The sequence below is a fragment of the Tupaia chinensis genome, unplaced genomic scaffold (assembly GCF_000334495.1).
Source record: "Tupaia chinensis unplaced genomic scaffold, TupChi_1.0 Scaffold000111_1, whole genome shotgun sequence".
Lineage (NCBI taxonomy): Eukaryota > Metazoa > Chordata > Mammalia > Scandentia > Tupaiidae > Tupaia > Tupaia belangeri.
Genome location: NW_006159575.1, coordinates 2090329 through 2101928, shown reverse-complemented (window position 1 = coordinate 2101928; position 11600 = coordinate 2090329). Strand labels below are relative to the sequence as shown.

Genomic DNA, 11600 nt, shown 5'->3' with positions numbered 1-11600 from the left:
GCCAGACAGACAGAGAGAGACAGAGAGACAGAAAGCGAGAAATCACCCCCCAGGGGGGATGGCCATGCCGCAATCCCTTCTTCTCCATTCTCCTCTCGGGATCTTGGGCACACATGCACACACACACGTCTGGCGTGAGTTTAAGCCACCTGGTCTGGGACGTGAACCGTGGTCGACTACATGGGAGGCCAGCACCATAGCCATTATGCCAACTGCTGGTGCCTGCATTTTGCTTTTTAGTGAAATCTCTGTGTTTCTCCTCTATGGTCTGACTAATGTACAATATATACCCCTTTTACATGTCTTTCAAGAATTTATGAGTTTTTGGGACCAGTAGTTAGCGTAATGGCTATGTCGCTGAACTCCCATGTAGCCGATCACGGTTCGAGTCCCGGACCTGGTGGCTTAAACTCACGCTGGGTATGTGTGCATGCATGACCAAGATCCTGAGATGAGATTGGAGGAGAAGGGATTTCGGCGAAGGGATTGCAGTCCGATCCCTACTGGGGGGTGGAGGGTGATTCTCGCTTTCTATCTCTGTCTCTCTCTGTCTTTCTGGCGATCGCACGTGCCCTATAGCAAAACCTCTCCCCAAAAAAAGAATTTGAGTTTTTGCTAATAATGCAGAAGACAGGGATATTGAACACACAGAGAATACGGCCAGGATGGAGCCACAATGGTTAAGTTTTCACAGCCAAAAGCTGGCTGCAGTGGGACTCAAAGCAACTGTAGTTAAGGGCAACAGTTTCCATTTAGTAACTGCATTCTAACCATATTCTAATAAGAAATACAGAATGCTATGGTCTGCTGACCCCACAAAGAGCAGGGTAATAAATCACTCCTACTACCATGTAGCCATTTTCTAAAGCCCACTTCCTTACCAGAAAGCCAGCCTATTGCTTGGACTGCTAGACAAAACCCCTCACCTCCAGCCCCTTTGGCTACCTGTTCAGGCCCCTTCCGTGGCATTGGAAGCTTTTCGTCCTTCGCTAATAAATCTCTAATTTTTCATGAGCCTAGAACAAGAACCGGCGTGGGTGCTGGGCTTGATCACCAGCGACTTCCACATCACTGTGTATCCGGGGCTCCCCAGCATTGTCCTCATCCCGCAGCTTTGGTAGAGTCAGCAGAGTACATGACCCAGGGACACCCCTTCTGACCTCCTGGCTGGGGGCTTACTACCCGGTCCATGGAGAATAGCATTTCTGGAATGGAAGAACTTGGACTTGGCCAGCCGTCCAGACGACCCAGGATAGGGCCACATCAACTTGGCCTTCAAGGCCCAGGGCCCAGATCTTTCCACTATATCAGGGCCACATGGGTATTGTCTGGGGAAGGGGCTTGGCCCAGGAGGCAGGAAAAGATGGGGATGCATCTTTCAGACAAGCAGGATTAAGCAAGGCCAAGTAGGCAGGAACCCCACAGTTTCAGGCCTGGAGGACAAGCCCTCGGGGAGCCCTCCAGGGCCCGCATCCAGGTGACAGGGAGCAGGAAGCCGGAGGAGAGCAGGGACAAGCCTCAGTGTAACAGTGAGTGTGGGAGCAAGTGTGTACAGCCACAATGCTGTATAGGGAGCCCCTCGGTGGGTGTGTGTGCAAATCTTAGAATCATGTCATATCTGCCACCGCTAGAATGTGAGAGGCATCCTGGGAGTGTCCACAGGAGTAGAGGTCCTGCCCGCAGGGGACATGCAGACTCTGTCACAGACAGCTTCCCCGAGGTGCTGCCATTGGCAGTGTCAGGGCCAGTGGGGTCCTCAGGCAGCTTCAACCCTGGGGAGGCATGACCCACTTGGGAGAGTCCTAGGGGAGACATCTGGAGGGGGGCACCTGGGGCTAGAGCCAGGGGGGTAGCGGCTTCTGGGTCCATCCCACCACTGCCAGCCAGGAGGGGTCTGGGCCATAGGTGTGAGGAGCACACTGAGGGAAGGCCCCAGGAATGTGAGAAGAGCCAGGGTATCCCCTGGGGCCGCTCCTGCTCTGAGTCTGAGCACAGCACTAAAGATAGCAGCAGGACCCCGGAGAGTCCTGGGATGGGCACCGACAGCTGACAGGTGCAGAGGACTTGGCCAGGGGCCCTGGGGTCCTGAGCCACGTGAGACCTCCCCCACAGACCCCCCAGGAAGGGCCCCGAGCCAAGGCAGGTCTGCACGGGCTTCAGGGGTCTCTCCAGGCAGGTGTGTGTGTGTGTGTGTGTGTGTATGTGTGTGTGCGTGCGCGCGCACACATGCACCTTCTGCTACTCCTCCCCTTCCCATGAAAGCTCCTGGTATGTGTCCTCCCCCCTCACCACCCCTTTGGCCCCGTCTTGGGCCCAAGGGACACTTATTTTCGATTCTGGAAATAAGAGTTGCTGAGGAGTCTGGTTTATTTTAAAATCCAGTGAAGGGAAAACTGTTTTTGTCACCTGAGGTCATTGCCCATCTGCTCAAGGGCAAGAACAGGAGGGAGGGAGGAGTGCAGTATGTAGACTGGAGTGGGGTCCATGCGTGTGCACAGCTTCCTAAGGGAGCAATGGGGAGGCCTAAGAGGGCTGGGCAGGGCTTAGAGTTCGCATCAGGCAGAGTCCTCAGGGCTCCAGGCCAGCCTTAGGAAGGGTGGAGGAGTAAGCAAGCAGGTGTCCCTGTGGGACTGGCCTGGGTAGTCCCAACCCCAACCCAGGGAACAGAGCACAAGGAACACCTGTTTGAGACCCAGGGCCAGGACCCTAGCGCAAGCCCACCCCTGGAGGGCAGCTCGCACCTCCCCTGAGCATCCCAGGACAGCCCAGTTCACAGGTCCCCCCTCCAGGTTTGCTGAGCACCTACTATGTGTCCTGGAGTTTACTACAGTTTATTCACTTAGGAGTCATAGTTAAGGACCAGCAGATGGTGTAATAGTTACGTTGCTGGACTCCCACATAGCCGACTGCAGTTTGAGTCCCAGACCCAGTGGCTTAAAATTCACGCTGCGTGAATGTGCGTGCGTGCTCAAATCCCAAGAAGAGAATGGAGAAGAGATTGCAGCATGGCCAACCCCCCCCCCACCACCACCAAGGGGAGTGATTTCTCGCTTTCTGTCTCTGTCTCTCTGGCGAGTAGACACACCCTAAAGCAAAAATCTCCCTCTAAGGAAAAAAAAAAAAGATTCATAGTTAAGTTCTCTTTGGAAGCACATAGGTTGGATGAAGAGTTGGAAAAAACGGGCTTCTCCCCATCCCAGTGGAGTGGACCTTAGTGCAGAGCTGAGAAAAGAGCACAGCAGCCCCAGGAGGTGTTGGGTCGTTGCTGCTGCTGCGTGGGGCAAGGCAGGGGGACTGGTATGTGGCCCTCCACTGAGCAGCCTGGCTATGCCCTAGAGACAGGGAGCCTGGAAGGTGACCTCCTGCTCAGGGTCCGGGCCTGGTTTCCATGGGAATGGCGAGTCAGCACAGTGAGCGCAGATGGGAGGCTGTTTGATCACCACTGTCCTCATCTCTGGGCAGCCCAGCCAGGGCTGTGGGAGACAGGCAGCTGCTCAGAGGGGACAGACAGTTGAGGGACTCAGTGGTCCTGGGGCCAGGGATGAGGTGGCCTTGGAACTTGGGACTGTGGGGTACTAAAGGCTTGGATCCAGGGAACCCAGGAGTAGACTCTGCTAAGGATGGTCATCCCAGGAGGACCCCAGCCTTATTCAGTGTGGAAAGCTGGTAATAGGCAAGCAGGGCCAGCAGGTGGTGTGGTGGAGGGCACTGGACTCCCACATGGCTGACTGGTTCAAGTCCCGGACCTAGCAGCTTGCTTTCTCTCTTCCCCCCCCTCTCTCTGGTGAGTGCGTGTGCCATACAGCAGATTAAACATTAATAAATAAATCAAATTAATCATTCTTTTTTGGGGAAGATTTTTTCTGTAGGGCGTGTGCACTTGCCAGAGAGACAGAAAGCGATAAATCACCCCCTGCTCCCCAGTAGGGGTGGCCACTCTGCAGTCCCTTCTCTTTCATTCTCCTCTTGGGATTTTGGGCACAGACACACACAGACACACACACACACATACACGTGCCCAGTGTGAGTTTGACACCACTGGGCCCGGGACTTGAACAGTAGTCGACCACGTGGGAGTCCAATGCCTTACTGCCTACACCACCTGCTGGCCCCAGTAATTCGTTTTTGTTTGTTTGTTTGCTTTTTTTTGCCTTTTTTTTTTTTTTTAAAGAAAATAGGCAAGTGAGGGCTAATAAAGAGGGCCTAGGATGAGCCTTACCTAAGGACATAGGCAAACTTGTCAGGTTAATGAAAGGACCCATTAGGATAAAGGATAAAGACCTCAGGGAAGCTTTTACATCAGGGGAAACCGGCTCTGGATGACAGACGCTCTGCATTCCTGAGAAATGACCACGCCCCCTCCCCTCCCCCCAAGACCAAGCTTGTGATCTATCCCAGCCAAATGTGAGACCATAAAGAAGACCCTTCTGAGGTACAAATCTGCCAACCTGCTCAGGTCTCATCCCGGGCACCCTCCCCTGAGCTCCAATAAACTTGGCTTCTGCTCATGCTCACATTTCTGTCTCTGCTAAATTATTTTATTTCTTTTTCTTTTTTTGTAATTATATAATTTAATTTAATTTAATTTTTTTAAAAAAGTGACCAAAGAGGAACAGAATGAAAGGGGGAGGGAGAGAAAGTGAGAAAGCAAGCTGCTAGGTCCAGGATTTGAACTGCAGTCAGCCATGTGGGAGTCCAGCACCTTCCACCACCACAAGGAAATAAGGAGGGTGGGGAGCTTTAGCTCCGTTGGGGGGGGGTATGGGGACTGGAGCTGGCACAGGTAGCCCAGGTAGCAGTCACAGGAAGGAGGCAGCACTGGGGGACAGGAGGGGCTGAGCTGGCCACAGATACTAGCAAAGGGTCACTGTCCTGTGGCTACCCCCTCTCCACTGGGCAAGAGGACCTGGAGCAAGGCTGCCCAGGGGAAGCCCACCCACTCTCCATCATACTCGGAAGCCAGGAGCCTCAATTTCCTGCCCCATCCTCCAGCACTTCCAAAGCCCCTTCTCTTGTTGCGTGACAGAGGGCCCTATTCCCCAGCCCAGAGACCCAAAGCAGGTCTGACCCTTTGCAGCTCAGAGTCTGAGAGGCAGAGTTGTTGGTGCGAGAGGAAAGGATCATTTATTCGTGTGACCAGGAAGACATTGATACTTTAGACTGGTCAACTTACAGATGCATTTATGGGGAAGGAGGAGGCTGGGGGTAGTTGCAATGTACAGAAAAGCACAGGGCAGGCTAATTTTTAGCTGCCGGGGGTGGGGGTGGGGGTGGTGATCCAAAACAGGAGTTTTGATGCCCAGGGGCGGAATGTTCCTCAAGCTACAGGTTAACTGCCAAGATGTCCCTCTTCCTGAAATTCCTTACCCCTCCCTTAATTTTTATTTAAATTTGCTATAAGGTGCTTGTGCTTAGTCAAGGAGAGGAAGAAAGTACTTGGGGAGAGGGGAATGGCCACGCAGCAATTCCTTCTCCATGCTACTCTAGGGATTCTGAGGGCACACACACGTCCTAGGTGTGATTTTTTAAGCTAGGATGGATACTAGAATCACTCAGTGCCATGTGGGATCCTGTCATCTTAACGTCCACACCATCTAGCGGGCCCTCACTGGAGTTTCTAAGAGAGATTTCCAACACAGTATCAACCTGACAAGGAGAAAAACGACAGGATGGAGTCAGTGTGGCGAAAACAGGCCCCTATTATACCCTCAGCCTGCCCCAAGAGGCTGGGTGCCCCCGTGTTCCCTCTGCAGCAGGTGGGCCTGGACAGGCCTGGGTGAAGCTGGAGTCCGGCCGGGCGGAGGCAGTCTGAGCTACTCCTTAACCCGACTTCCTGGCTGTATGGAGTATTCTCCAAAGCAGGTGCTAGAGCATACTTTTATGTTAAGGTTTGCGAACTTGACTTGTACTTTTCAAACACACGCACATTTGTGTGGGTCCTGTTTTCCAACTGCCCCAAAAACGTTGGCGCAGGGTTCTGCAGAGGTGCGCAGAGATAAGGCCTGCAGGGTGCGGGAACCTCTTCTGCGGCGCGGTTGCCTGACTGTCTTCAATTCTTGGGGGACCAGCAGTTAGCGTAATGGCTATGTCGCTGGACTCCCATGTAGCGCAGCGCGGTTCGCGTCCCGGACCCGGCAGCTTAAACTCACGCCGGGCGTGCGTGCCCAAGATCCCGAGAGGAGAATGGAGGAGAAGGGATTGCTGTGTGGCCATCCCCCTGGTGGGGTGATTTCTCGCTTTCTGTCTCTCTGACTCTCTCTGTCTATCTGGCGAGCGCACTCGCCCTATATAAAAAAAAAACCAAACCAAAACAAAAAAAAACAACCTCTCCAATTGAAAGCAAACCTCCATAGCACAATGCAGGTTGGGGGCAGCGCGCATGCGCAACTCGTTGCTCTCGGCTCGGTTAGGCACCTATGCGCATGCGCAATCGAAGACTTCACCCGCCGAGTGGAGGGCGTGCTTTTTTCCTCCGGCCGCCAGGGGCGCCCCCTCCTTTGTCGCCACAGACAGCGCATGCGCTCACTTGGTTTCTAATTTGCTTGGCTCTTGTGCGTCCTCCTCTAGCTCCCGGTTGTGCTTCCGGCGCGAAGGTCAGGGACAAAATGGTGCCGCCGGTGCAGGTCTCTCCGCTCATCAAGGTGAACCAGGCTTCATAGCCCCCAACGGATACTTGGGGTCCCCGCGTGTCTTGCCCCACAGAGCCCGAACTTGTGGGCTGCGACTCCCATCCCTGGCCCTTCCGAAACCCCGACCCTCCGATTCCCGGCGTCCCCGATCCCGGTCTCAATACCGGACCCCTCGCCTCGCGACCCCTGACCCCACCATCCTAGCCGCGCACCCTCATCCCATGACCCCCGCCCCGCCACCGCGCCCCGGCTGACCGCTCTCTCCCGCAGCTGGGCCGCTACTCCGCCCTGTTCCTCGGCGTGGCCTACGGAGCCAAGCGCTACAGTAAGTGACCGTGGGGCTGCGAGTGACCTAGGTTTCTCTGAGGTCCAGTGCGGCTTAGCGAAGCCTAGCTAGGGAGAGGGGCTTGGGGCAGGTGCAGGGACTCAAAGTGCAGAGACCGGGCGGAGCCTGGAACATGGCTGGTTCTTGATGGAAAAGAGCTATGTGGGTGTTGGAGTGCTGAGGTCCGACGGGGCCCCTGTCAGTAGAGGACGCAGGACTGAGGTGTGCAGCAGGGACCCCGTAGCCTCTGGACTGGGCTCTATTGATGGAGAAGGTTAGGCCTTGATCCACATTGACATAAGAGCGGGAAAACTGGTGCATCTGGCGTTCGCTGAGTGCCTGACGGTGTCTTGACCTGTGACTAGTTCCTGTATTGCAGCACTCAGTGAAGAGGCTAACAGAAGGTTCTCTCTAACCCTCTTCCCTGAAACAGGTTATCTAAAACCTCGGGCAGAAGAGGAGCGGAGGATAGCAGCAGAGGAGAAGAAGAAGCAGGATGAACTGAAACGGATCGAGAGAGAGCTGGCAGAAGCCCGAGATGACAGCATATTAAAGTGAGAGGTTCTACGAGCCTGCTCGTCTCCAGACCAGCAGTGGATGAATAGGGAAAACAGCTTCTGTTGCAAGTGAGGGCCTCAGTTCAGACTTGGCCAAGCAAGTAGAGGGTCCTCTCTGGGGAAGGTGGGGTGGACAGTCTGGAGTGTTTTGTGTGTGTTTGTGTGGTGGTGGTGGGGTGGGGGTGAGTGTGGACATGGTGACAGTTTGCCTTTGGTGCAGCCCAGGCCCCAGCAATGTGAATAGCATGTGAACAGCAGTACCGCTCAGAGAGGCACGGGACACCCACTTATCCCACTGCCTGCCCAGCAGGTTCAAGTTGGAATTGCAGGGATAAGGAAACCAAGGAGAGTTTAAGTAGAGCCTCGCCAGGTCCCATTGGAATTGGATATGGGATTGTTTACAAACTGAACACCTGAAGAATCCTTTCAGGTTTCCTGAGAGTGTAATCACATGTGTGTTTTTCTCCTAACCTTTCAGCCCGAGATGACAGCATATTAAAGTGAGAGGTTCTACGAGCCTGCTCGTCTCCAGACCAGTAGTGGATGAATAAAGCTTTCTGTGTTGTGCGATGCCCTGGCTCCCTCTTATTTACTGTTGCTGGTTGTCTAATTCTGGGACTCAAATTCCGTGGTTGTACTCTGCGTCTCCTCTCCAGTTCACATGGGGTGGTGGGTTTGCGGGGGGCAGGTTTCAGCAGGCCTCTGCCCCTGTTTCTCCCCCTCTAAAATAATAAAAGCATTCTGAGACCTTGAGAAGTCAGACACCCTGCTTATCTGACCTTTTTTTTTAAAGAATTATTTTATTTAACTTTATTTCTTCCTAATGGGTTGCTGCTTCCTGACAGCCAGGTGTGGTGATGGGAGCCTGGAGCTCAGGAGGCCGAGGCAGGAATATTAAGATATTGCCAAGCATAAAGATCAGTAGTTGTCTAGAGAACATTTTAAGCTTTTTCAACTACAAATTTCTTGAATTGACAAATAAGGAAATAATTCATGAAATTGAGCTAAATTTTTATTAGGAATCTGTCTAGGAGTCTTTAGAAGATAATGATAATTATATTGATTGCTAGATTAACAAAAATATTACAATTATATTTACTGCTAACTCATTACAAATCAGGGTGAAGGCAATTAATTTTCCTGCCATATCTTTACTTCAGTATTTGGAACAGACATGTAAAGAGAAAGTCAAACACTAATAATACAATAGTAATATGCAGTGTCTGATGACAGAGAGATTTATTTATGTGTTTGCTTTTGAATACCTGAGTGAGCCAGATGGTTTTCCATAGGCTTGACAAGATGATATAATGCCACATTTGTCAAGATATCTACACACTACAGTAATAAGTGTTATATAAATACATAGAGTTGAGGAAAACAAAGTGATTGCAAAAAAATTATTTTTATGGTCTATATTCAACATTTGATTAAACATTTTTATCAGCTGACTAAATCTATTTTTTTCAATTTTTGCATTCAATCATTACCACAAAAACATGATTTTTAGATTATCTGGGATGAGTAAACTAGTTTACAAGAGATAATATTAAAAACATTAAAATACTTAATTTTGAACATAAAAAATTGTTTGAACAGGACCAACTGAGGATCATGCATTCCATTTCAAATGATATATTTTTTAAAATGGTTGTAATATTGCCATACTATTTTCTTTTTCTTTTCTTTTTTTTTTTTTTTTTTTAAGGTTTTGCTTGGAGAAAGAAAGAGAGAAAATAAGAAATCATCCCCCGCCCTCAAGGGCATTGGCTACTCCACAATCCCTTCTCCTCCTGCATCTGGGGCATGTACAGGTATATACCTGTTGGTGTTTTCAAGATGCTGTGTCCACTGATTCTAACCACAGTTGAACAAATGGGAATTCAGTGGCTTAACCACCATGCAACAGCTGACTTCTTTTCAGATCTTTTAATGGAGGATCTTACAGTATTCCTTCCTGGGCAAATATTGTTATCAAGTAGCATTTTACTCTTAAAAAGTAATTTACATGTCAGACCAGCAGTTGGTGTAATCGCTATGTCTCTGGACTCTCATGTAGTCGACCGCGGTTTGAGTCCTGGACCTGGTGGCTTAAACTCATGCCGGGTGCGTGCCCAAGATCCCAGGAGGAGAATGAAGGAGAAGGGATTGCAGATCCCAGGAGGAGAATGAAGGAGAAGGGATTGCAGTGTGGCCATTCCCCCGGAGGATGATTTCTCAATTTCTGTCTCTCTGTCTCTCTCTGTCCTTCTGGTGAGCACACATGCTCTATAGCAAAACCTTCTCCAAAAATAAATAAATAAATAAATACATACATAAATAAATAAATAAATAAATAATTCACATGTAACATTTTATGTAAGGTGACTTCAAAATTTTTATGGAAAAACGTAATTAAAGCATCAATTTATGTTGGTGCCGCAAAATTTAAAATCCATTTTTATTTTTTTGTAACACACATCGCCATTAAATTTTGGAAGACCCTGAGTCAATTTATAGTGCAAAACATGAAGTTTAGTAGTTGTTTAATTGATTAAACCATTGTGAAATTCACATTAAACCATTTCACAGTGGTTTAATCAATTTGTCTAAAATATGAGTAGTTCACATATTAAACATATTAAACATTTTTTTTGCCCAATGAGTACACTATATTGTTAACTATAGTCATTCTTATATATAATAGATCTCTTGAGATTATTCCTCTTTTCTAACTGAAATTTTGTGCCCGCTTAGCAAGATTTCTATAATCCTTTATCTTTATCCTCTGGTAATTACCATTTGGTTCCTTGTTCCTATGAGGTCAAAATGTTTTATTCTCCACATATAAGCAGAATCATGTGCTATTTGTTCTTCTGTGCCTGACATTTCACCTAGCATAACTTTCCTCAGTTCCAGCCACGTTACCACATATGATAAGATTCTCTTCTTTTTAAGGGGTGAATAGTACTCTATTGTGTGTTACCATATGAAGTATATGTAACATTCCACTTTTAAAATGAAGCAAATAAGATTTACATAATGTTTTTTTTTCTTAAGTAAATTAAACCAAAATCTCTTTTGGGGTTGGAGAGCAGGCCCTATTGCCTAATGGGTAAGGAATCCAGATCCCACATAACCAAGCACAGTTAGAATCCTGCTTTCTTTACACCCTCAATAGCTTGAAAAACAAACACACCCATAACTTGTGCATATGTGCTCAAAATCCTAATAGGATGGAGAAAAGGAAGGAAAGATGGCAAATAGATAATCTATCATCATGCCTCTGGGGATTGGATAAACAACAACAAACAAACCCAAAAAATGCCAGGTGAAAAGAAATAATTAAGGTTCAAGCAGAAATAAATGAACTAGAAAATAAATGAACCATACAGAAAATAAATGAAAGCAAAAGCTGGTTCTTTGAAAAGATTCACAAGATTGACACACCATTGGCTAGAATGAGCAAGAAGAAGAAAGAAAGAAACCAGATTAATCAAATATGTGATGAAACAGGCAATAATATTACAACAGAAACAGTAGAAATGCAAAGTATCATTAGAGGATACTATGAGCGACTATGTGCCAACAAACAAGGTAACTTGGAGGAGATGGACAAATTCCTGGATGCATATAATCTACCAAGATTGAATCAGGACATAGAGACCCTGAATGGACCCATAACAAGCCAGGAGATTGAATCAGTAATAAATAACCTCCCGACAAAGAAAAGCCCAGGTCCAGATGGCTTCACTTCTGAATTCTAAAACTTTTAAGGAAGAGTTATCCCCTATCTTACTAAAATTATTTCTAAAGATTCATAAAGGAAGGAAACCTTCCAAATTCATTTTATGAAGCCTCCACCATCCTCATCTCCAAAACAGATAAGGACATGACAAAAAAGGAAAACTACAGACCAATACCATCGATTAATATAGATGCAAAAATTCTCAACAAGATACTCGCAAATCGTATCCAACAACATATAACAAAGATTATTCATCATGACCAAGTAGGCTTTATACCAGGGATGCAAGGGTGGTTCAATATACGCAAGACCATAAATGTAATACACATTAACAGAAAGAAAGATAAAAACCATATGATCAT

At 48.3% G+C, this 11600-nt stretch overlaps 2 protein-coding genes across 2 annotated transcripts in view; one reads left to right on the top strand and one right to left on the bottom strand.

Annotated features, from left to right (window-relative positions):
* MYL5 (myosin light chain 5) overlaps positions 1-6431 on the bottom strand; it is an 11716-nt gene extending 5285 nt beyond the window's left edge. Inside the window, exon 1 of the mRNA XM_006143842.3 lies at positions 6326-6431. Within this exon, the coding sequence (XP_006143904.1) occupies positions 6326-6381 (56 nt within the window). The 5' untranslated portion in view covers positions 6382-6431. The remainder of the gene's footprint in view (positions 1-6325) is intronic.
* Positions 6432-6483: 52 nt separating this feature from the next.
* On the top strand, positions 6484-8273 carry ATP5ME (ATP synthase membrane subunit e). Its single transcript, XM_006143841.3, has 4 exons — positions 6484-6641; positions 6900-6954; positions 7388-7542; positions 8046-8273. The coding sequence occupies exons 1-3, from the start codon at positions 6606-6608 to the stop codon at positions 7510-7512; spliced, it is 216 nt and encodes a 71-aa protein (XP_006143903.1). The 5' UTR covers positions 6484-6605; the 3' UTR covers positions 7513-7542; positions 8046-8273.
* The last annotated feature ends 3327 nt before the right edge of the window (positions 8274-11600 follow it).

What these genes read in the sequence shown, in the direction of transcription:
- ATP5ME (XM_006143841.3), top strand. Translation starts at nt 6,606, where the DNA reads ATGGTGCCGCCGGTGCAGGTCTCTCCGCTCATCAAG. An exon ending in AGGTCTCTCCGCTCATCAAG is followed by an intron (nt 6,642 to 6,899) that starts GTGAACCAGGCT and finishes TCTCTCCCGCAG; the next exon opens with CTGGGCCGCTACTCCGCCCT. An exon ending in CTACGGAGCCAAGCGCTACA is followed by an intron (nt 6,955 to 7,387) that starts GTAAGTGACCGT and finishes TCCCTGAAACAG; the next exon opens with GTTATCTAAAACCTCGGGCA.